Source organism: Penicillium waksmanii (genome assembly GCF_028829765.1).
Source record: "Penicillium waksmanii strain IBT 27052 chromosome Unknown utg000008l:1.0-5622682.0:1.0-5626561.0, whole genome shotgun sequence".
In the NCBI taxonomy this organism is placed as follows: domain Eukaryota; kingdom Fungi; phylum Ascomycota; class Eurotiomycetes; order Eurotiales; family Aspergillaceae; genus Penicillium; species Penicillium waksmanii.
The window spans coordinates 1,382,211-1,406,386 of NW_026643254.1; the positions used below are offsets into that span (position 1 = coordinate 1,382,211).

Sequence of the window (24,176 nt, forward strand, 5' to 3'; positions counted from 1 at the left end):
TCTCATCCCTCCATTCCTCCCACCTTCGCCATGGTCGCTCCCCGAGTTTTCCGCCCTGCGGCCCGTCTGCTTTCTTCGCGCCTCTCCACCCCTCTGCGCCCGGCTTTCACCCAGACCGCTTGCGCTCCCTCAATTCTGCGCTCTCGTGGATATGCCTCCGAGTCCGAGTCCGGTGTCAAGCAGGTCACCGTCCGTGATGCCCTGAACGAGGCTCTCGCCGAGGAGCTCGAGGCCAACCAGAAGACTTTCATCTTGGGAGAGGAGGTCGCACAGTACAACGGAGCGTAAGGGCCCCTTATCATTGGAGATGAAGAGATATTCGAGAATGCTTGGTTTGGAATTGTCCGCTGACATTGAGCTTTCCCGCAGTTACAAGGTGACGCGAGGTCTTCTGGACCGCTTCGGCGAGAAGCGGGTCATTGATACCCCCATCACTGAGGCTGGTTTCTGTGGTATCGCCGTTGGTGCTGCCCTGGCTGGTCTGCACCCCATTGTGAGTTGAATAAGATCCCCGGGGAAATGCAATTGCGATCCACTCGCGATGGGTGGATCGCGGAACATAACGGGCAACAAGCTAACGGGTTGACACCCCTCTAGTGCGAGTTCATGACCTTCAACTTCGCCATGCAGGCCATCGATCAGATTATCAACTCCGCCGCCAAGACTCACTACATGTCCGGTGGTATCCAGCCTTGCAACGTCACTTTCCGTGGTCCCAACGGTTTTGCCGCCGGTGTCGCCGCTCAGCACTCCCAGGATTACTCTGCCTGGTACGGCAGCATCCCCGGTCTGAAGGTTGTCTCCCCCTGGAGCTCCGAGGATGCCAAGGGTCTGCTTAAGGCTGCTATCCGTGACCCCAACCCCGTTGTTGTCCTGGAGAACGAGTAAGTGTTGAGCCCAAAACAATCCCGAAACGAAAACATTTCCCGAAGATCGGCGCCCGGCGCACGGGCAGCATCGGGAACAACCCGAACAAAGCAACAACTTTAACTAACCTCTTTTTTCCCGCTCAGGCTTATGTACGGCCAGGCTTTCCCTATGAGCGAGGCCGCTCAGAAGAACGACTTCGTCGTGCCCATCGGTAAGGCCAAGATCGAGCGCCCCGGAAGCGACCTCACCATCGTCTCCGTCTCCCGCTGCGTCGGCCAGTCCCTCGCTGCCGCCAGCGAGCTGAAGCAGAAGTACGGCGTTGACGCCGAGGTCATCAACCTGCGCTCCATCAAGCCCCTGGACGTTGAGACCATCATCGCCTCCCTGAAGAAGACCGGCCGCCTCATGGTCGTCGAGTCCGGCTACCCCATGTACGGTGTCGCCTCGGAGATCATGGCTCTGTCCATGGAGTACGGCTTCGACTACCTGACCGCCCCCGCCGCCCGTGTCACCGGTGCTGAGGTTCCCACCCCTTACGCCCAGGGTCTCGAGGATATGGCCTTCCCCCAGAATGACACCATTGTCAACCAGGCTGCCAAGATCCTGCGTTTGTAAGTGGAGTGAGTCGAGCGAGCGTGAGCGAGCGTGAGCAAGTGTGAGCAATAATAAAACCAAACCATTGTGCCTAGTACCCTTTTTTTCATCTGTCCCATTTTCTTGTTCCCTATATCGTTGTTTCCATCATGTCGTTATTTTCATACTCGCCCTAGGCAGATTCTTGGAAAGCTATGTATCATTACATTATACCTTTCACAGGTCTGCGTCTTGTTCAGGTTCTTTTTACAGCGTAAATTGCGGGGTCGGGTGGAGTGGAGGACTGGCCTGCGATTGTTAGATTGATAGACATTGGAATTCAGTCGTGATATCTTTGAGCTATAGGACAGGACCACATGAGTAGATTGTAGACGGAGAAATTTACAGTGTAGCCGTAAGCGTAAACCAGTGAATCCGAAGCCAGTCTCCAAGATTCCTAACGCCGGAACAATGCTGATGAAATGTAAACAGAAAGAGAATGATCGTGGTCGTGAATGTGATTGTGGCCGTGATCCCAGCTAGCTCTCCCTTCCCTTATCACTGGAATTGTCTCCGATGTTGACATCATGCCAAGGATCTCATCTCAGAAATCTTCTTGACTTGAAAAAATTCTTTACTCCAGCCTTCTGGTGTGGTCATGGTCACCAAGTAAATGATCCCATCGTGGAGACGTGAGGGATGCCAGGGCATCCGAGTCTGTCTTGATACTCTCTGCAACGGTAATAAGACGGGCGAATTTCTTCTCAACAAACTCGGACAGTGGTGCTCGAGACGAGACGAGACGAGACGAAGCACCTGTATCTCCAATTTTGCATGCAGAGGATATAGCAGCCAATGGGATACCGCAGCAGGGCATTCTTCATCAAACTCGCCAGCCATGGGAGTCATGACTGCCCATTGAATGAATATTCAATAGTGTTCTGTCCTATCCACCGAGTCCGACCAATCGAGTCAAACGATATCGAGATTCCTCAAATCAGGCCAGACCTCAGCTCCAGCAGATAATGAGTGTCTGTAACTTTGACAGAACAGAACAAAACCCTCGCTGCTCATGACAGAGCCTTAACCTCTTTCCCACTCACACCCACACCTCCACAATCACCAAAACACCCTGTCGGCCGTCTCGGATCATAATACCCCCCACCATCCAGATCCCGCGCATACTCCTCATCAGTATCGCTCTCGACATCATCGCGAACGAGTTTGGACCCTGTAGTCGTAGCCGTAGCCGTAGGCGCAGCTTTCACAGCCTCTTTTCCAGTCTGCCCATCAATCCCGGCTTCGGTATTCATATTCCCATCATCATCCCCATCATCACCGAGAACATTCCTCTTAACCGGTCCCGATCCCGTTCCCGATCCCGATCCCGTTGCAGAAGACCCCTTAACTGACGCGAACGAACTCTTAAACCCACCTTTCTTAAACCCGCCCCCGCCAGCGCCAGATTTCGCTTTCGCCTTCTGCGCAAAAGAAACAGCTTCAGCTCCACCTCCACCCCCGGCTCCTCCGCCGGTGGTGGTTGTGGGTGTGGGCGTATCAATAACCCTCAATCCAGCCTCGGCATCAGCCTTCCTCTCCGCGCGCCGTGCTTTCTCCGCAGCATTGGGGTCGCGGGAAAGTTGTTTTAGATCTTGGAGGCGTTTTCGGTGTTGGTGGTCGTAGGAGCCGATGTGGGCTTCGTATTCTGGGTGGCGGGAGTAGGACTTTGAGCAGAGGGTACAGGTAAATGAGCTTAGTGCTGATCGGGCGGATTCTGTCTGTGTAGTTGTTAGTGAGGGGGTTGATTTGTGGTGGTGGAGGGAGGGTATAGTACCTTTGGGGCGGGATTTGTGAATCCTCGCTGGGTTGGGTTGGTTGTTAGAAAAAGATGGAACTGGGTGGATGAGGGGGAGTTTGAGGTACCGGTGGCATTTTGAAGGTTTGCTCTTTCTTTTTCTTGAGGAGGTGGAGGTGGTGAAGTTGAAGATGAAGATGGAGGTGAAGTCAAGGGTAGCTCATCTCAGCCAATCAGAGAAAGCGGGTTGCCCGTGACGGCCTTCCCCAACTTTTTCCCTTTTTTGCTTGTTTCCTCCACTTCAACTTTGACTTCCACTCAACAATGCCCTGATAGTCGACGATTCTCCTTGTTTCTTTCTGTTTTTTATCTTTCCTAATTGTCACGAACATAAAAGCAATACAAATATCACATCCACATCTACATCCATCATGACTTCCCTCTCCAAACCAATGGACAGCGACGCCAAATCCATCATCTCAATGCAAGAACTGGACCCTTTACCCGTGGACGACTCAACCTCCGACCTGGAGAACCTGGAGAGCGGCGAATACACTCCCAAAATCGTGGATGAATCACCCACACGCACCTGCGGTCTTTCCTCAACATTGGGCCTCCGTCCCCATCGTTGGGATGCATTGTGTACGATTTCCAGCCAGCCTATCCCAAGTACAATTACAATTACAATTACAATTACTAACTGACTCCCAGTATCCGGTCTCCAACGATACTCTACATACCCCCCAACAGCCTTCTTCATCCTCCACTTCGCAAATACATCCCTAATCCCACTCCTCACCCAATCCATCCCCGCTAGCGAGCCCTACCTCCTCCTCACGCGACCAATCTACCAAGCACCAGGCCTAGAACATCTCGTCCTCACCCTGCCCGTGCTGGCACACATCGGCTCCGGAATCGCACTCCGCAATATCCGCGCCACACGGAGAGCCCGTTTATACGGTGCTGAAACCCGTGCCCAGCGTGATCTTCTGCGCTGGTGGCCGCGCACCTCTCTACAAGCGAAAACTGGATTTCTTATCACGCCGCTGATCGGTCTACATGCGCTAGTCAATCGCGCCACGCCTTTGATGGTGGAGGGTGGTAGTTCGGGCGTGGGCCTGGGATATGTTGCGCATGGTATTGCGCGGAGTCGGATCTTTTGGAATGTGTTTTATCTTGTTTTTGTGGCGGCGAGTGTGTGGCATTTTGTTGGTGGGTGGGCGACTTGGTTAGGGTGGAGAGTTACTACTGTGCGCAGGGAGCGGGGTTCGAAGGGTTCTTTGGAGGGGTATCTTGGATATTCGGAGAGCCAGGGTCGGGTTAAGAGGCAGCGGAAGATTTGGTGGGTTGTTAATGGGGTGGCGGCTGTTGGAGCTGCTCTTTGGATTGCGGGTGCGTTGGGGATTGTTGGGCGTGCGGGTGAAGGTGCTGGGTGGGAGGCGAAGGGGTGGAATGAGGTTTATAGCCAAGTTCCACTGATTGGGCAGTGGTTGTGATGTATACTAGTACTCTATTATTATAATCCTAATACATACATACTATTCTATAAAAAATATCTACTTAATACTTATATCGAGTGTATACTTCTACTTCCACTTCTGCTAGTCCCACTTGGTCCGTGCGGAATCTTTTTTCGCCGACGCCGCCAACTTCTTTTTCTGTCGCATTCATTCATGACGCGCTTGTACCAGTCGCTCTTCGCTGCAATCCCAAGATGCCAATTTACTACTAGTGCTACTTGTACTCGCTCAATCTCACACCTCAATTCCAATACCGTCTTCCACCGCCTCGGTGCTGCACCCTTCAGCAACTCCGCCAGAGCCATGGAGCCCTCAACCACAACCACAGCCACAGCACCCACCCCTCTGCAAAGCAAGCTCGTGGAATTCCGCGGCGCAGAGTACAATGTCATCAAGGAGGGTCTGGCCCATATTCTAAACCCTCCTTCACAAGAAGCCGCCTCCAAGGCTACTCGAAGAGACCTCAAGACCGAAGACGAGTCGCAGTCCGTCTTTTACAACCCCATCCAGCAATTCAACCGTGACCTCAGTGTTCTGGCCATTCGCGCTTTCAGTGAACATGTCGTTGATCTGAAGAAGCAGAAACATGACCTGAAGGCCAAGAAGCGCACTGCGAATGGTGGGTCAAAGGGCCAGAAGCGAAAACGTGAGGATGAGGGGGATCAGAACCAGTCAAATAAAAAGGGAGAAGTTGCTGAAAAGTCGGAGACAGAGAATCCGAATGAACAAGTGGAAGTCGATGTCGATGTCGAGGCCGTCGGTGCTACTGCTGCTCCTACTGCCACTGCCACTGCCACTCCCACGAATGGAAAGCAAGAAGACTCTACCACCACACCATCCCACCAATTCACCATCCTAGACGCCCTCTCCGCAACAGGCCTCCGTGCCCTACGCTACGCCTCCGAAATCCCCCTTGCAACTAAGATCGTCGGCAACGACCTCTCCCCCTCAGCAATCCAGTCCATGAAAACAAACATCGACTACAACGAGCTGGGAAACCGCATTCAACCCAACCTAGGCGACGCACGCGCCTACATGTACACCCTCGGCCCAACCGAACGATTCGACGTAATCGATCTAGACCCCTACGGCACAGCCTCGCCCTTCATGGACGCCGCAGTCCAAGGCGTCAAAGACGGCGGTCTGTTGTGTGTTACCTGCACGGACGCGGGAGTCTGGGCTTCGACGGGGTACGCAGAGAAAGCCTTCTCTCTGTACGGTGGTGTGCCCATCAAGGGCTCACACTCTCATGAAGGTGGTCTGAGACTTATCCTAAACGGTCTCGCCATGTCTGCTGCCAAGTATGGACTTTCTATTGAACCACTACTTTCACTAAGTATCGACTTCTATGCCCGGACTTTCGTGCGTGTATCTCGATCGCCGGCGCAGGTCAAGTTCGTCGCGGGTAATACCTTGCTGCACTATAATTGTGATTCAGGCTGCGGGGCCTGGAGCAATCAATACCTCGCTTCGACGAAACATAAGCTCGATAAAAGAGGTAACCCCATGAGCTACCATAGTCTGGCCCAAGCACCGACTGCAGGACCGCACTGCGAGCACTGCGGTTTCAAGACTCATCTCGCCGGTCCGATGTGGGGAGGTCGTTTACACAATCCGCAATTCATTCAGCGGATCTTGTCAATCCTGCCAACGCTGGATAAGGAGGTTTATCAAACTGTTCCCCGGCTTGAGGGTATGCTTACCACGGCCTTGGAAGAGGATTTGGATCTTACACCATCATCTATCAAACCTGCCCAACCTTCGTCAGAGATGACAGAATCCCAATCCCAAGCCCAATCTTCTTCAGAATACCCCTCCATAATCGCCAAAATGGACCCCTCCCTCCGCGACCAATACCCATTCTACTTCATCCTCGGCGCGCTCTCAAAAGCCCTCCACTGCCAAACACCACCCATCGACGAATTCCGCGGCGCAATCCACTCAATCGGATACAGAAGCACGCGCTCACACGCAAAGCCGAATTCAATCCGCACCGACGCCCCTTGGTCTGTTATTTGGGAAATTATGCGCGAGTGGGTTCGTCAGCATGCTCCCGTTAAGGAAGGGTCTATTAAACCGGGGACTCCTGGTGCGGGGTTGATGAGGATGGATCGGGGGAGATTCAGTAATGGCAGTGGCAATGGCAATGGCGGAGCTGAGGCTGAGGGCAGTGCCGAAGCTAGCGCTTGGCTAGCTCGTCTCAAAACAGACCTCCTTTCCGATATCGAGTCCGGTCGAGATATTTCTGATCTCGTTACGAAGGTTGAAGCTTCGCTTTATCGATCGGGTCCTGAGACATGCGCACCACCAGCAGCAAGAGAAGAAACAGGATGGTCCTGCTGTGCCAAAGGCAAAGACTGCCGCAACTGCAACGCAACCACACCCGAGTACCCTGGACATCCGCTTCGATGCACAGTTAGGTCGGGACTCTTCGGTTTCACATACTCATAAGCGATTGGTGAGGTATCAGATTAATCCGCGGGCGAATTGGGGGCCGTTGAATCGGGCTTCTTGATTGATTGAGTTGAGTTGAGTTGAGTTGAGTTGATTGGGTGGGGTGGGGTGCGATTGGGGATATGTTAGATGTGGTGTTATTTTCATTTTATTTTGTTTTTGGTGTATATATGAAAAGAATTTGTGTCACTGTTTACAATCAAGTTTATACTTCCAAGGTTTCCGAGGTTTGGGTAACTCGGTCCGGTCCGGTCCAGTGCAGACCAGTCCTGTGCTTGAGGTGTAGTTAACTTTGACTTTACTAGCACTGGCATGCTTATGTATGTACTAGTACGTTACTAGTAACTTGAACATAGCTCACCCGGTCCACTGGCATCCATCCTTAACAGCCTGAGCCTGAGCCTGAGTCTGAGTCTGAGTCAGAATAACTTGAACCATAGGATCAACCTTCATATAGTTAGTACTCCAATCTTCAAGTTCCTTTCTCCTGTACCTACTCACCTCAGTGAACCAACCAAAAATATTACTGACTTGAAGTTACTTCAAGTTGCTAGTTATACGAAATCAACTTGAACTTGAGCCTACCTAGCACATGTGTAACCTTCAAGTTGGAAGCCCAAATGAAAATACTGGACTCTACCACTACCTAGACACTACTACAGTGCTACAGATACTACTGGAATAAAGTTGAGATAAACATGAGTAAAAAGAATCTTGAAAAGAATTAAACATATCATTACTCCCACTATAAACATAAACACCACATCACACCAAGGGAACTAACGAAGCCAGGAGACGAAACTGGCCCGGCCCGAATTGAATCTAGAAACAAAAAAAGATGAAAATGAAAATGAAATCACAAAGGTGCAACATGAAACATGAAAAAGACAAACATAAGTCACAGAGTCATCACGTCTCAAAAGTCAAGTAAATGGAATGGGGATGGGAGGGGAGGCGGGTTAATGACAAAATGCCCACCTACTTTCGTAGTGGCAATGGCATCATCTATATGCGAACAGAACAGAACAGGGGGCATACAATGCAACGCAATCTAATCTCACAGTCACAAGCCTAGCTCAACCTAAGCTAAGCTGGCCTAAAACTGCGAAACAGCAACAGCAACAGCCTGCGAATCACTGTGGCTGATACTAACATTAATCGACTTGACACCAGCAGCCTTAGCAGCAGCAGCAGCCTGACCATGAAGTTCAACAACCGGTGCACCGGTAGCATCAACTCCAATCTCAATATCCTTCAACGCAGCACCAGCACCCTGGCTAGAAACACCAAGGGACTTGAAAACAGCCTCCTTAGCGCTCCAGCGACCAGCGAACGAGGACTGAGGAGACGCGGCCTTGCGACAGTACGCTTGTTCGGTTGGGGTGAAGTTTCGCTCAACGAAAGTCTCATTGTCGATGTTCACCGCGTCGATGTTCTCAACGTCGACGCCGACTTTGGAATTCTCGGTTGCGTGGGCTTTGGCTAGGGATTCGACCATTTGGGCGGTTTGGGCACTTTCTTCGGTCTTGGGGGCTGTGGTTGCGTACTTCAGTTCGGAAGTCTTCTTGTCGACGCTGACGCGGTAGTCTGGGTTGAGGAAGATCTTGCTTTGCTGGTCATCTTCGTAGGGGGGCCTTGGACTTGGCGACGAAGATGGAGTTGTTGATCAGGCCGTTGTGGAAGTAGCGGTAGGCCTTCTTTTGACGGGCTTCGACCTTGGACTTGTAGGATGCGTATTGGGCTGCGTCGAGAGTGGCGTACAGGTACTTGGGGTGGATACCGATGACCTGGGCGCCCTTTTGACCGAAACCGAAGGAAGTCACGCTGAACGCCTTGACGCCGTCGGTTTGGATGCTGCGGCTGGGATAGACGATGTAGTCGAATTTCTCCATCACTTTGTCCACGTTGTCGGCGTTGCGGTTACCGGGGACGAGACCGGATTCCAGGACTTGGAGACAGCCGTTGAACATCCAGGCTCCGGCTGCACCCTTGGGGTGACCGGTGAGGTACTTCTGGAAGATACCCATGACGGCGTTACCCTTCTTGCGGCCGAGGTGCTTGAGTTGTTGGCAGATGACGTCGGACTCGTTCTTGTCGTTGGCGACGGTGGATGTACCGTGGAAGGAGGCAACGTCAATGTCGTCGACGGTCAGACCCCAGGTAGCAAGGGCACCGCGGAGAGGAGCGATGCGCGAATCCTGCTTCCAGAAGTTGTTGCCCAGGCTGAACTGAGCGTCCTTCTCTTGGCGGATGGCTTCGCGCTCGATGTGCTGGGCGCGCTCTTGCAGGTACTCGGACTCGTTGAAGGTCTCGTCGCCCTGGGCCTTCATGGCCTCGGCCTCCTCGCGGAGGTAGAGCAATTCAGACTCCTGCCATTCCTTGATCTGCTTCTTGCGCAGATCCATCTGGCGACGACGGTACTTGATGTCCAGCAGAGGCGAAGGGAACTTGCCGGGGTTCTCACGGGCAGTGGTGAGGACACCCTGGCCGGGAGCGGGGACGGAGCGGCCAATCTTGTCAGTGGCGGTGGTGGTCAGGGCAATGATACCGTGGATGGGGACACCCATGTCCAGAGCGAGCTGGGCGGTCATGATCAGTTGCATACCGCAACCCTGGGACTCCATGAAGCCGGCACGAGTGGTGGTGGTAGGACGCGACATCTCCTGGGGAGTACGGCCGTGAGCGAACTCATCCTCGGCATTGCTGGTAGCCTTCATGTTGGCGAACTCGTAAGAGCCCTCCTCTTGGAAGTCATCGAAACCACCAACGAAGCAGACACGAGCCTTGCCCTCGACGATGGTTTCGTAACCAATGTCAACGGACTCGACAGCAGTGGCGCAGGCACCGACGGGGGTCTTGATGGGACCGGTGGAAGACAGCAGCAGCATGTTCACCCAGGCGCTCATCGTGTTGATGAAAGACTCCTGCAGGATATCCTTCTGCAGAGGCTTGTCCAGGTAACGATCCTTGTACATACCGCGCAGAGCGTGGGTACCACCGATACCGGAACCAATGCAGTTACCAACCTCAGACAGGTGGACGTACTTGTAGAACTCGTACGGGTCGGTGATACCAGCGGACAGCATGGACTCGGCGGTACACACCAGGACGAACAGGGTGACGGGGTCGACCTGCTCGATGATATCATCGGGGATACCGTAGCGGCTAGCATCCCAGCCGGTGGGGACCTGGCCAGCGACCAGGCGGTCGAACTGCAGAGCCTTGGGGATGAGCAGGTTGGCGCCCTTGCGAAGACGGACAGTGAATTCGCCAGAGTCGGGGATCTCGAAGATCTCGACCTTGTCGCCGTGCTCACGCTTGAACTCCTCGGCAGTCTCCTTGGAGGCCTCGAAGGGCTCGAGGTCCTCCTGGATGACGATCTCCTGCAGCAGTTGCTTCTTCTTGGGGTCGTAACCCTTGAACAGCTCGGGCTCGATCAGACGAATACCGGTGTGCTCGAGAATGTACTTCTCGTACTTGGGCTTGACATCCTTGTCGTCGACGGGATCACCGGTCTTGGCGTCAACCCAGCCGGAGTAGGCCTTGCCCTTGAGGGGACCGTTATGGTGCTTGATCAGACCCATGATCCAGGCCATCTCAACGCAGCCCTCCAGGGAGAACTTGCCGCTGGACTCCATCTCCCAACGGGTACGGGAGTTACCCCAAGGACCGACCTCGGAGAAACCAGTGACGACAACAACCTTGTCCAAGTTGACCATACCCTTGAGAGACTCGTTGATGGGCTTGATCTCCTCCCAGTCGGGAAGCTTGGGGAACTCGAACTTGATGTTGGCACGGGGCTCGGCAACGACCTTCTTGTACAGAACGCCGCTGTCCTCGCCGTTGACAACCTTGTGCTCGATGGCGGTCTCCTTGATGACAGCCTGGCGGACATCGCTGGTCTCCATGATGTCGGTGCGCAGCTTGGTCATCAATCCCTTGAGGTCGGGGATGAACTGCAGACCACCGTTCAGGTCGGCCCAAACGGGGTCGAGCTGGCAGAGGTTGACAACGGCAGGGGACATCAGACCCAGAAGGTTGAACGCCATCTCCTGCTGAGAGAAGGTGCGGACACCAAGCTTCTCAACACCCTCGGCAACCATGTTGTTACCACTCATCAGACCAGTACCACGGGTCCAGCCAATGACCGCACCGCAAATGGTGAGGTAGTTGCCCCAGTTCTCCGAGTACCAACGGTTGAACAGGGTCTCCAGAGCCAGCTTGGACTCGGAGTATAGACCATCGTTACCAAAGGTACCGTGGTTGGGGGACAGAGGCAGGACGACCTGGGCGGGACGAGTCTCGAAGCCGTGAGCCTGCTTCTGGGTCTTGACGGAACCCAGCATGCGGAGCAGGTTGGTCAACATGATACGGTGAGCCAGCTCAGACTTGGAATCGATGTTGTCAATCTCGCGTCCGTTCTCGGGGATGGCAGCGAAGGGAACAACAAAGTCGAGATCCCAGCCGAGACCCTTCTTGGTGTCGTAGATGTAGTCGACAAGGGCCTCGACATCCTGCTTGCTACCCTGGTTGAAGGGCACAACAACAAGCTGGGAGCCGCGGCCACCGTAACGGGCGTACATGGCCTGGTAGTACTCGGTCACCTCACGAGAGAATCGGCTGGTGGTAACGATAACCTTGGCGCCACCACTGATGAGACCCTGCAGGACCTCAGCACCAATGGAACCAGCACCAGCGCCAGTCATGAGGACATTCTTGCCCTGGAAGGTGAGACCTCCAGAGGCGGCGGACTCGAGAACGTTCAGGTAGATACCGGTAAGCTTCTTGCTGTAGTCCCAGCTGTCTCCGCTCTTCTTCTTCAGGTGTAGGAAGGGAATGGTCTCGACCTTGCCGGGGTTGAGAGGACGCTTGATGCCCGACTTGTTGCCACCCTCCTGGGGCATGATCTGGCTCTCGTTCATGTTCAAAGCGTGCAGGACGTCCTTGTACAGCGCATCGAACTGGAGTTGGGAAGACTTGGAGAGATGATGTTGCTTGCGGATGAGCTTGTAAACGCTCTTCAGGTCATTCTGCACCTTGTTGCGGTTGCTGTACTCGGAGATGGGACCACCGTCAGCCATCTGCTTGACGTAGTGCTCCAGCTTACGGGCACTGGACCGGGACACCTCCTTGTAGCCGATGGTACCCTTGGAGTCGATGGTCGTCTCGGGGCCGGTAGGGACATTGACATCCTTGTAGACGGGGGGGCACATTCATGACCTCCTTGCAGTTCTCGATGAGTTGCTGGCCCAGCTCCTTGGCCAATTGGTAGGTCTCGCCGCGCTCGGTGGGGCAGTTGTCAATGTGGTACTGCATAAAGTCGAGGAGAAGAGGGTTGGAGCGGTTCATGATGCCAATGCAACGGCTGACAATTTCACGATCCACCACTTGGAGGCGACCGAAAATGATATCGTAGTACATGCTCAGGGCGTCCTGACGAGCCCAGTTCCAAGAGGAGTCGTAGACACGAGCCTTGAGGGGATTGAAGGAGGGCTCAATGCCGGAGGCGTAGAAATCACCGTGCTCGGCCTGCCACAGGTCGATTTGTGATTGCAGAGCCTTCTGGGTTTCTTGAGAGGTAATGAAAGCCTTGTCACCGGCACGCAGGTCCATCTTCAAGTAACGGGCGATCACCTCGAGCTGCTGCTTGAACAGAGCCCGTTGATCCTTGGTCAGAGCATCAATGGCAGCGGGGTCCATCATCATACCGCCGCCACCACCACCGGCGTCAGCACCGGCAGCAGGAGTGGACAGGTTGATACCAGCGCTGGCGGCGTATTTGTTGGTGACATCGTCGAGGAAGGCCTTGGCATCGGCCTCTGAGCCAAGACGGGAGGCCGGCTCCATTGTAATGGCAAGCAGGAGGACACCGTCCTGACGACCAGTGCCCAGACCCCAGCGGGTTTCCAAGTATTTGCGCACAGCTGTGATATTGAAGCCACCGGGCATCTTTGAGGAGACGGTTCGGGCAATGAGGGAGGAGGATTGCTTGCCCAATTGGCCGTTGAAAGTGGCCTGCATGGCGGCACCAAGCTCATCGAGGGGAGTGTCCTCGGGCTTCTCGGGAGTTGAGCCGAATTCCTTGCCCAGATCACCCAGGATTTCATTTTGTAATGTAGATTTACCTAGAGCGGGAGATCGACGTTAGCGGGGGTTCATTGGGGTATGCCATTGCATGTGATTTACTCACCTCCAACGAGATCTTTAATAGCTTTTGTCAATGGCACATCGGCCAGACCCTTCTTCAGCTTCTGAGCCACGAGAGATCGCAGAATGTCGACGGCAGTGACGGGAGCATCTTCGACAGCGGCGGCGGGACCGGCACTGGGAGCTGCAGCTGCAGCTGCAACTGGAGCAGCGGCGGGAGCTGAACCACCGGAAGCAGGGGCGGCATCCGCAGCGGGAGTGGGCTCGGGTTCGTCCTCTACGGGATCGACATCGTAGTAGATCTCCTTGGCGTCCTTGTTGTAACAGAGGATTTGACGTTGCACGGAGGTCGCGGCATCGTAAGCCTCATACTTGGAGGCGAGTGTGCGGCGGGCCATTCCACCGAGGGTATCTGCGGGACCAATCTCAACAATGCGCTCAGTGCGCTGTTCGGCGAGGACGACATCTTGGGTTTCAATCCATCGGACGGGGGAGGCGAATTGGTAGGCGAGCAGCTCCACCAACAAGGTGTGTGCCAGCTCCTGCTCAATCTCAGGACGCATAATGGTGTGAGAGAGGGGGTATCGTTGAGGGAGAGAGGGAGGGAGGAGATATATTAAGTTGTTGTAAGTGTAGGACCAGCGTCCTAGGATGGCGCGACGGGGGGGGGGAGATGGTGTCGCAGTCGGGGACAATTGCAGGTGTTTAATAGAAGGAACCCCCAAAAGAAGAGAATAGGGAAATTAAAAAGTTGACAAGTAATGACAATGAGGAGAAGGGAAGAGGAGAGGGGAGGTGGAGGAGGAGGAGGAGGAGTGTCAAGGCAGGACTGGAGGTTGACCCGATGGGGATGGGAAGCAAAAAAAAAAAAAGGTGGGAGTTGATAGTCGGTAATACAAATACAGGTACGATGGGTGTGGTGTGGTGTGGTGTGGTGTGGTGGTGGGCAGTAGTTAGGCGGTGGGCAGTAACCAGTAACCAGTGGTGGTACTGGTGGTGGGCGGTAAGTACAGCAAGTATGTACTGGGGATAGTGACAGTTGAGTAATCAAATCAACAGTTACTGGTGGTAACCCAATAAGCTATTGTTACTACAAAGTCCGGCATTCGGCCGGATGTTGAGTATGTATGGCCGAGTACTGTGCCTGATTCTACAGTAATAGAGTACTAGTACTAGTACTACAGTAGCACTAGAGTAGACTCTATACTCTCCACTCTCCACTCTCCATAAAATACATACTGTAACAATCCCAACGCCCCAGCGTCCCACTAAAAACGAAGATTACCAACAAACTCGTTGAATTCGGCGGGGCCACGCTAGTCCGTTTTGGGTGATTCAACTGATCTTTTTTTTGTTGCTTCCTTCACCACCTCCACCATCGCTGGCCCTGCCGACTTTGACTACTTCCCTCTGTCGTCCCTCCTCCACCTCCACCTCCTCCTCCTCTACCTCCCCCTCTTCAGTTCTTGCTTTTTACTTTACTTAATCTTATTTCGTGTCAATTGAGATATCTAGAGGTACCTACTCCTTCCTCTCCACCACCGCACCGCAGCTGCTGACTACCACCACAGTCAATTGACCACGACTCCCGATAGAGATAGAGGGAATTTACGACTGCACATACATTTAACACCTCCTCCGACTCCTCTTCTCCTTCTCACCACTGCCACCCCCCACCACCACCATGTACGGCACATCCACCGGCCCCCAGACCGGTATCAATACCCCCCGCTCCTCCCAGTCACTGCGCCCCCTCATCCTGTCGCATGGCTCTCTCGAATTCTCTTTCCTCGTTCCTACTTCCGTTCACTTTCATGCCTCCCAGTTGAAGGACGGCTTCGCCACATCATTACCCGAACCCACAGATGAATTGGCCCAGGACGATGAGCCCTCCTCCGTCGCCGAATTGGTCGCCCGCTACATTGGTCATGTTGCCCGCGAAGTCGAAGCCGGAGAGGATGATACCCAGGGCAGCTATGATGAGGTTCTCAAGCTGGTCCTGAATGAGTTCGAGCGTGCTTTTATGCGCGGCAACGACGTTCACGCCGTCGCCGCTGCTCTCCCCGGTATCGTCGAGAAGAAAAACCAGGTCGTCGAGGCCTATTACGCCGGACGTGCCGCCGCCGGCCGGCCCACAAAGCCCTACGATTCGGCTCTCTTCCGTGCTGCCTCTGACGAGGCCGCCGGTATCTACACCGTCTTCGGTGGTCAGGGTAACATTGAGGAGTACTTTGACGAGCTGCGCGCTGTTTATACTACTTACCCTTCCTTCGTCGAGGACCTCATTGTCTCCTCCGCAGAGCTCCTGCAATCTCTCTCTCGGGATCCCGAGGCCAGCAAGCAGTACCCTAAGGGTCTGGATATTATCCGCTGGCTCCAGGACCGCGATGCCCAACCCGATACCGACTACCTGGTCTCCGCCCCCGTCAGTCTTCCTCTGATCGGTTTGGTCCAGCTGGCTCACTACACTGTCACCTGCAAGGTGCTGGGTCGCCAGCCCGGCGATCTGCTGGAGCGTATCCGAGGAACTACTGGTCACTCGCAAGGCGTTGTGACTGCGGCCGCTATTGCTACGGCCACCAGCTGGGAGTCCTTCGCCCAGGCTTCCCGCAATGCTCTGACCATGCTCTTCTGGATCGGTCTACGCAGTCAACAGGCCTACCCCCGTACATCCATTGCCCCCTCTGTCCTGCAGGACTCGATCGAGAATGGCGAGGGTACCCCCACCCCCATGCTTTCAATCCGTGACCTGTCCCGCGCCCAGGTCCAGGAGCACATTGATGCCACCAACCAGCACTTGCCCGAGGACCGCCACATCGCCATCTCCCTGGTCAACAGTGCTCGCAACTTCGTTGTCACCGGTCCTCCCATCTCTCTCTACGGTCTGAACCTCCGTCTCCGCAAGGTCAGGGCCCCCACCGGTCTCGACCAGAACCGTGTTCCCTTCACTGAGCGCAAGGTTCGCTTCGTCAACCGTTTCCTCCCCATCACCGCCCCCTTCCACAGCCAGTACCTCACCTCTGCCTATGAGCGTATCCTGGAGGACCTCGAGGATGTCGATATGCCCGCCAAGTCCCTCGTCATCCCCGTTTTCCACACCAAGACTGGCGATGACCTGCGCCAGCTGGGCGATGAGAGCGCCGTCCCCGCTCTGGTTCGCATGATCACTCATGATCCTGTCAACTGGGAGCAGGCCACCGTCTTCCCCAGTGCCACTCACATCGTTGACTTCGGCCCTGGTGGCATTTCCGGTCTCGGTGTTCTGACCAACCGCAACAAGGATGGTACCGGTGTCCGTGTCATTCTGGCTGGCGAGATGGATGGTACCAACGCCGAGGTCGGCTACAAGCCTGAGCTGTTCGACCGTGATGAGCACTCCGTCAAGTATGCCACCGACTGGGTGAAGGAGCATGGCCCTCGCCTCGTGCAGACTTCCACCGGTCAGACCTACGTCGACACCAAGATGAGTCGCCTGCTCGGTATTCCCCCTGTGATGGTCGCTGGTATGACCCCTACTACTGTCGCCTGGGACTTCGTGGCCGCTACCATGAACGCCGGTTACCACATCGAACTGGGTGGTGGTGGTTACTACAACGCCAAGACAATGACCGAGGCTGTCAACAAGATCGAGAAGGTCATCCCCCCTGGCCGTGGTATCACTATCAACTTGATCTATGTCAACCCCCGTGCCATGGGCTGGCAGATCCCTCTGATCGGTCGCCTGCGCGCTGATGGCGTCCCCATCGAGGGTCTGACTATTGGTGCTGGTGTGCCGTCCATTGAGGTTGCCAACGAGTACATCGAGACTCTGGGTATCAAGCACATTGCTTTCAAGCCCGGCTCCGTCGATGCTATCCAGCAGGTTATCAACATCGCCAAGGCCAACCCCAAGTTCCCCATTCTCCTCCAGTGGACCGGTGGTCGTGGCGGTGGTCACCACTCTTTCGAGGATTTCCACCAGCCCATCCTCCAGATGTACGGCCGTATTCGCAAGCAAGACAACATTGTTCTCGTTGCTGGCAGTGGTTTTGGTGGCGCTGAGGACACTTACCCTTACCTCTCCGGTACCTGGTCCGGCAAGTTCGGCTACCCTGCCATGCCCTTCGATGGTTGTCTCTTCGCTTCCCGTGTGATGGTCGCCAAGGAGGCCCACACTTCCAAGAACGCCAAGAAGGCGATCGTCGATGCCCCCGGTGTTGACGATGAGGAGTGGGAGAAGACCTACAAGGGCGCCACTGGTGGTGTTATCACCGTTCTCTCCGAGATGGGCGAGCCTATCCACAAGCTCGCTACTCGTGGTGTTCTGTTTTGGCAGGAGATGGACCAGAAGATCTTCAAGCTTGACAAGGCCAAGCGTGTTCCTGAGCTGAAGAAGCAGCGCAACTACATCATCAAGAAGCTCAACGATGATTTCCACAAGGTGTGGTTCGGCCGCAACGCTGCCAATGAGACCGTCGATCTGGAGGACATGACCTATGCCGAGGTTGTCCACCGTATGGTCGAGCTCATGTACGTTAAGCATGAGTCTCGCTGGATCGACGACTCGCTGAAGCGTCTCACTGGTGACGTCCTCCGCCGTGTTGAGGAGCGTTTCACCACCGCCAACGGCCAGGCTTCACTTCTGCAGAACTACTCCGAGCTGGACACTCCTTACCCCGCTGTTGACAACATTCTTGCTGCCTACCCCGAGGCTGCTTCTCAACTGATCAACGCTCAGGATGTGCAGCACTTCCTTCTGCTTTGCCAGCGCCGTGGTCAGAAGCCCGTCCCCTTCGTCCCCGTTCTGGATGAGAACTTCGAGTACTTCTTCAAGAAGGACTCTCTCTGGCAGAGCGAGGATCTCGAGGCTGTTGTTGACCAGGATGTCGGCCGTACCTGTATTCTGCAGGGTCCTATGGCCGCTCACTTCTCCAAGATCATGGATGAGCCTGTTCAGGACATTCTTGATGGCGTCCACAACGGTCACATCGCTGGCCTGCTTCGTGATGTCTACGGTGGCGACAAGTCCAAGATCCCCGTGATCGAGTACTTCGGTGGCAGACTGTCCAACCCTGACGATGAGCCCGAGCTGGATGGCCTCACTGTCTCTGAGGAGCCCAACAAGCTCAGCTTCCGTCTGTCCGCTTCTCCCTCTGCTGTCCTCCCCGATGACGACCAGTGGCTGCGTCTCCTCGCCGGCGATTCCTACTCCTGGCGTCACGCTCTCTTCCTGGCCGATGTCTACGTCCAGGGCCACCGTTTCCAGACCAACCCCATGAAGCGCATCGTTGCCCCCACCGGCGGCCTCTACGTCGAGATCACCAACCCCAACACTCCTGCCAAGACTGTCATCACCGTCCGTGAGCCCTACCAGTCTGGCAAGCTCGTCAAGACCGTTGAGGCCAAGGTGAACGAGAACGGCCAGATCAGTCTGACCCTTTTCGAGGGCCGCACCGCCGAGAATGGCGTTGTTCCCTTGAACTTCCTCTTCACTTACCACCCGGAGACCGGCTACGCCCCCATCCGTGAGGTGATGGGTGACCGCAACGACCGCATCAAGGAGTTCTACTACCGCATCTGGTTCGGCAACAAGGATGTCCCCTTTGACACCCCCACCACTGCCACTTTCAACGGTGGAACCGAGACCATCACCTCGCAGGCTGTTGCCGACTTCGTCCACGCCGTCGGTAACACCGGTGAGGCCTTTGTCGACCGCCCCGGCAAGGAAGTCTACGCTCCCATGGACTTTGCTATTGTTGCTGGCTGGAAGGCCATCACCAAGCCCATCTTCCCCCGTACCATCGACGGTGATCTGCTCAAGCTGGTCCACCTGTCCAACGGCTTCAAGATGGTTCCTGGTGCCCAGCCCCTGAAGGTTGGCGATGTTCTGGACACCACTGCCCAGATCAACGCCGTCATCAACAACGAGTCTGGCAAGATGGTCGAGGTCTGCGGTACCATCAAGCGCGAGGGCAAGGCTATCATGCACGTCACTAGCCAGTTCTTGTACCGTGGTGCCTACACCGACTTTGAGAACACCTTCCAGCGCAAGGAGGAGGTTCCCATGCAGGTTCACCTGGCTACCAGCCGTGACGTTGCCATCCTCCGTTCCAAGGAGTGGTTCCGCGTGGATGAGAGCGACATCGAGCTGCTCGGCCAGACCCTCACTTTCCGTCTGCAGTCTCTGATCCGCTTCAAGAACACCACTGTCTTCAGCAACGTGCAGACCATCGGCCAGGTCCTGGTGGAGCTTCCCACCAAGGAGGTTGTTCAGGTCGCTTCCGTGGAGTACGAGGCCGGTGCCTCCCACGGCAACCCTGTCATCGACTACCTCCAGCGTAACGGTAACTCCATCGAGCAGCCCATCCACTTCGAGAACCCCATCCCGCTCAGTGGCAAGACTGCTCTGGAGCTGCGTGCCCCGGCCTCCAACGAGACCTACGCTCGTGTCTCTGGCGATTACAACCCCATCCACGTGTCGCGTGTCTTCTCCAGCTATGCCAACCTTCCCGGCACCATCACTCACGGCATGTACAGCAGTGCCGCCGTGCGCAGCTTGGTCGAGACTTGGGCTGCCGAGAACAACATCGGTCGTGTCCGTGGCTTCCACGTCTCCCTGGTCGGCATGGTTCTGCCTAACGACATGATCACCGTCAAGCTCCAGCACGTCGGTATGATTGCCGGTCGCAAGCTCATCAAGGTCGAGGCCTTCAACAAGGAGACCGAGGAGAAGGTTCTGGACGGTGAGGCCGAGGTCGAGCAGCCCATTACTTCCTACGTCTTCACTGGTCAAGGTTCCCAGGAGCAGGGCATGGGTATGGAGCTCTATGCCAGCAGCCCCGTCGCCAAGGAGGTCTGGGACCGTGCCGATCGTCACTTCATCGAGAACTACGGTCTCTCCATCATCGACATCGTCAAGAACAACCCCAAGGAGCTCACTGTCTACTTCGGTGGTCCCCGTGGTAAGGCCATCCGCCAGAACTACATCTCGATGACCTTCGAGTCTGTCAACGCCGATGGCTCCATCAAGTCGGAGAAGATCTTCAAGGAGGTCGACGAGACTACCGCCTCGTACACCTACCGCTCTCCTACCGGTCTGCTTTCCGCTACCCAGTTCACCCAGCCCGCCCTCACCCTCATGGAGAAGGCCTCATTCGAGGACATGCGCTCCAAGGGTCTGGTCCAACGCGACAGCAGCTTCGCTGGTCACTCTCTGGGTGAATACTCAGCCCTCGCCGCCCTGGCCGACGTCATGCCCATCGAGTCCTTGGTCTCCGTCGTCTTCTACCGTGGTCTGACAATGCAAGTCGCCGTCGAGCGCGACGAGCAAGGCCGCTCCAACTACTCCATGTGCGCCGTCAACCCCAGCCGTATCTCCAAGACCTTCAACGAGCAAGCCCTCCAATACGTCGTGGAAAACATCTCCGAGACCACCGGCTGGCTCCTCGAGATTGTCAACTACAACGTCGCCAACATGCAATACGTCGCAGCCGGTGACCTCCGTGCCCTAGACTGCTTAACCAACCTACTCAACTTCCTCAAGGCGCAGAACATTGACATCCCCGCCCTGATGGAGAGCATGTCCATCGAAGACGTCAAGGCGCACCTCGTCAGCATTATTCAAGAATGCGTCAAGCAAACCGAGGCCAAGCCCCGCCCCATTAACTTGGAGCGTGGTTTCGCAACCATCCCGCTCAAGGGTATCGATGTGCCCTTCCACAGTACCTTCCTGCGCTCCGGCGTCAAGCCTTTCCGCTCTTTCTTGCTGAAGAAGATCAATAAGACCACTATTGATCCGAGCAAGTTGATCGGCAAGTACATTCCCAATGTCACAGCGCGTCCGTTTGAGATCACGAAGGAGTACTTTGAAGATGTTTACCGTCTGACGAACTCTCCTCGTATCGCTTCTATTCTGGCGAACTGGGACAAGTATGAGGAGGGTGGTGAGTCTGCTGCTCGTGCTTAGGCGAAGCTGGCTTAGCACTGAGTTAGACTTTCGAGAACGTCTGTGATTTTTGTCATTGCATTGCCGATGCCAATACCTAATGTTTGTGTTTTTCTTTTTCTTTTTTCTGTATCTCCCATAGAAAGACCTGTCAATCAGGTCGTGATGTGACATGTCTCTGTTCTGCCTGGTTTTTTGTGGTTTTGGCGCTATTTGCTGTGGCATGTATATCTTTTGATGTTAAGAGTTGAATTCATTTATTTCATTTTATTAGTATTTTCTACTTCATTCTGCTCCAAGTCTTGGTAACTCTAGTACTTCTTTCCAGCGTAATTACTAGTAGTTGTAGGACCTTATGCGTAGTGTCAGTGTATTACTCAACTCAGTAAGACAGCCTGAGATACCGTGATCTGGGCACACTGATATAATATCTCAACCTTGGAAATACTACTGCACTGTATTAGTACCCTTTCCAAGCTACAAGGAAATTTTCCAGGGCTTCATACATTCCAAGGCTTGTATCTGACACTGAACCGAAACTTGAACCGTATTCTATGCTCAACTCGAATATCATTGTGTAACTATGGGATAGGATGCCTCACCAGGTGGGATTCGACAGCAAAAAAATAGGCAGAATACCGGATAAATACAGCGCTAGGCTAAAGAGAGCCAAAAAGTGCGGACGCACAGTTCAAATTCCTGTGTTCTGGGCCGCGGAAGATAGCCGTCAGTAGCTCGCATTAACCCCCCCCTCCCCGTAGTTCTTTATGTTCAATAATTATTGTACCCTCAGATCTTCTCTTCTCATAAAAGGTTACAGGGGCTGGTTCATGTACGAGTAAAGCCCCTTGTTAAAAGCGGCCACTTTTAGTAGATACAGTACGGAGTACGAGTAGTTCGAGAAATCATCTCACTCCCCACTCTTCCATTTATCGTTCACGTTCAATTCGGCGTTACCGATCCTGACTTTTTACCCTGTGGGTCTTGAGGCTTAAATTCCAGGGACTGGCCGGAATGGCCCCTGAAAAGTTGGGGGCTATCAAGTAGCGCGTCCAATTTAGGACTAAAACCTCGCTAACAGCGACGGAGACCGGAAGACGAGTTGGCTAGTAGCCATTTCCTCTAAAATCCGGCAGTGAACTCCGGAGGCTGCTTTCTTTATAACTCCGATTCCCGAGTCCAGACAGATTCCGTTCAAGTTTCTAACCTTCGTCTTTCGTTTCTTTCCAAGGTTATTATTATCGGGGATATTCAAGTTCTTCTTCGTCAATCTTTCACCCTTCCATTATAAATCTTTGCAAATATCCAGCAAAATGGCCCCCGCCACCACGATATTCCGCGTCTTCGCATTATCTGCAGCTTTGAGCCAAGCTGCTGCATCCTTCAGCCTCAACATTTCCGGTCCTAGCTGGGACTATACCACCAAGGACCTGGCAGACACCACTTCCCAGGCATGCAAGGATGCCTACAGCGCCAATATCGACTGTGATGAAACTCTTCTCAAGCTCGTGGCGTCTTTGGACATAAACTTCCACCCGGATAATTCGGACTTGCGACAAACTTGCACCACGACCTGTAAAGACTCACTGGACGATTATGTCAAGAATGTTAAGGCTACTTGTGACAAGGATGGCGATCTAGCCGGTCTTGATAACGGGAGATCTCTTGATTTCTCAGTTCCTGTTTCTACTGTTGGTGAGGTCTTTCAGTATATGTATGGCCGAGGCTGTGCGATGAATGGGTGAGTTTGTGCAGAAACGCAAAATCAAATTGACTACTTTGGCTTTTGGGTGTACTGAGTATGTGCTTACTTTCTTTTTTTTTTTTTTGCAGAACCGATTACTGCTACCCAACCTTCGCCGAAAGCGATAGCTGGGGTAGCGAGGATTTCTCATGCAGCGACAACTGTGCAATGAAGTTCATGCAAAACGCTCACAACCAACCTGGCTCTGGATACTTCTTCTTCTACTTTTCCCTCAGCACCCAGTCCTCGTGGTGGGAAGACGTCTTTGCGGGTGGTTGGAAGACTGTTGTTAAATGCGGCAAGGGTGGAAGTGGAAGCGATGCAAGCTCCGTCAGTTCGAGCGTAAGCTCGTCAAAGACTGATTCTGTTGACCTTTCATCTTCATCTTCAACCAGTCTAATTAATGGCAAATCTGCCGTTTCTGCGACTTCGACTTCGACTGCGACTGTGATGAGTACTAGTACTGCTCCTGCTCATTCGGCTACGGCTACTAGTGGTGCTTCGAGGCTTAGGATTCTCTTCTTTTAGACCTTGGGTGTATATGCTTATCTTGGATGTACTTTTAGGTACTTAGTATAATTAATTATGAAAATATGGATACCAAATTCATTATCCTTATAACAGGCATATCCAAGATCGTATCATGATTCTGGAACTAAGTCTTAGTATCTGTTACTACTACTGCAAGAAAACTATATAACCTTTGCTCTTTTGATCTCATATAGTAGTATATCTTAAACTAAGTAAGCCTTGTATAACTATTCAGAGAAAGACTACTCTATACTAACAGAGTGCTTATGTCACAGGATTTACTACTACCAAATCCGAGTCACCACCACATAGGATCCAGACTTAAAGGTAAGGTAACCCCAGATGATACTAGTAGTCAAACAGATAACTCACTTTGTCCGAATTCAAATTCAAATTCATTTGTTCAAGTTCGTTATGTTGGAACCCTGCGGATCAGCTTGGCTTGCCTAGGTGGTTTAGATCTAGATTTAGATTTAGCACAAATGTATTGGCAATTATCATACATCAGATTCCTGTATTGAATGAAATGAACTTCATTCTATCTTCAGTTCAGTCTAGTCCAGACCAGACCAGACCAGACCCGAAACTCGACAGTATCTCCACTCCATCCTCATTCTG

The 24,176-nt window shown here is 53.7% G+C and overlaps 8 protein-coding genes across 8 annotated transcripts; 5 read left to right on the plus strand and 3 right to left on the minus strand.

Annotated features, from left to right (window-relative positions):
* Positions 1 to 30: 30 nt before the first annotated feature.
* N7481_008881 (pyruvate dehydrogenase (acetyl-transferring) subunit E1 beta) lies at positions 31 to 1,485 on the plus strand (the record flags this gene model as incomplete). The annotated part of the gene is made up of 4 exons (XM_057268100.1): positions 31 to 284; positions 370 to 493; positions 598 to 884; positions 1,014 to 1,485. The coding sequence occupies 4 exons, from the start codon at positions 31 to 33 to the stop codon at positions 1,483 to 1,485; spliced, it is 1,137 nt and encodes a 378-aa protein (XP_057118777.1).
* A 592-nt stretch (positions 1,486 to 2,077) lies between these two features.
* Positions 2,078 to 2,320, minus strand: N7481_008882 (uncharacterized protein; the record flags this gene model as incomplete). The annotated part of the gene is made up of 1 exon (XM_057268101.1): positions 2,078 to 2,320. The coding sequence occupies one exon, from the start codon at positions 2,318 to 2,320 to the stop codon at positions 2,078 to 2,080; it is 243 nt and encodes an 80-aa protein (XP_057118778.1).
* A 193-nt stretch (positions 2,321 to 2,513) lies between these two features.
* Positions 2,514 to 3,375, minus strand: N7481_008883 (putative C2H2 finger domain protein; the record flags this gene model as incomplete). The annotated part of the gene is made up of 3 exons (XM_057268102.1): positions 2,514 to 3,221; positions 3,278 to 3,304; positions 3,367 to 3,375. 3 exons carry the CDS (start codon positions 3,373 to 3,375, stop codon positions 2,514 to 2,516), a joined length of 744 nt encoding a protein of 247 aa, XP_057118779.1.
* A 294-nt stretch (positions 3,376 to 3,669) lies between these two features.
* On the plus strand, positions 3,670 to 4,734 carry N7481_008884 (MCP1 family protein; the record flags this gene model as incomplete). The annotated part of the gene is made up of 2 exons (XM_057268103.1): positions 3,670 to 3,880; positions 3,950 to 4,734. The coding sequence occupies 2 exons, from the start codon at positions 3,670 to 3,672 to the stop codon at positions 4,732 to 4,734; spliced, it is 996 nt and encodes a 331-aa protein (XP_057118780.1).
* Positions 4,735 to 5,061: 327 nt separating this feature from the next.
* N7481_008885 (tRNA (guanine26-N2)-dimethyltransferase) lies at positions 5,062 to 7,209 on the plus strand (the record flags this gene model as incomplete). Its single annotated transcript, XM_057268104.1, has 1 exon — positions 5,062 to 7,209. One exon carries the CDS (start codon positions 5,062 to 5,064, stop codon positions 7,207 to 7,209), a length of 2,148 nt encoding a protein of 715 aa, XP_057118781.1.
* Positions 7,210 to 8,308: 1,099 nt separating this feature from the next.
* On the minus strand, positions 8,309 to 13,922 carry N7481_008886 (trifunctional fatty acid synthase subunit FAS2; the record flags this gene model as incomplete). Its single annotated transcript, XM_057268105.1, has 4 exons — positions 8,309 to 8,819; positions 8,854 to 12,404; positions 12,433 to 13,337; positions 13,403 to 13,922. The coding sequence occupies 4 exons, from the start codon at positions 13,920 to 13,922 to the stop codon at positions 8,309 to 8,311; spliced, it is 5,487 nt and encodes a 1,828-aa protein (XP_057118782.1).
* A 1,121-nt stretch (positions 13,923 to 15,043) lies between these two features.
* N7481_008887 (tetrafunctional fatty acid synthase subunit FAS1) lies at positions 15,044 to 21,304 on the plus strand (the record flags this gene model as incomplete). The annotated part of the gene is made up of 1 exon (XM_057268106.1): positions 15,044 to 21,304. One exon carries the CDS (start codon positions 15,044 to 15,046, stop codon positions 21,302 to 21,304), a length of 6,261 nt encoding a protein of 2,086 aa, XP_057118783.1.
* Positions 21,305 to 22,596: 1,292 nt separating this feature from the next.
* N7481_008888 (uncharacterized protein) lies at positions 22,597 to 23,555 on the plus strand (the record flags this gene model as incomplete). The annotated part of the gene is made up of 2 exons (XM_057268107.1): positions 22,597 to 23,024; positions 23,117 to 23,555. 2 exons carry the CDS (start codon positions 22,597 to 22,599, stop codon positions 23,553 to 23,555), a joined length of 867 nt encoding a protein of 288 aa, XP_057118784.1.
* Positions 23,556 to 24,176: the final 621 nt, after the last annotated feature.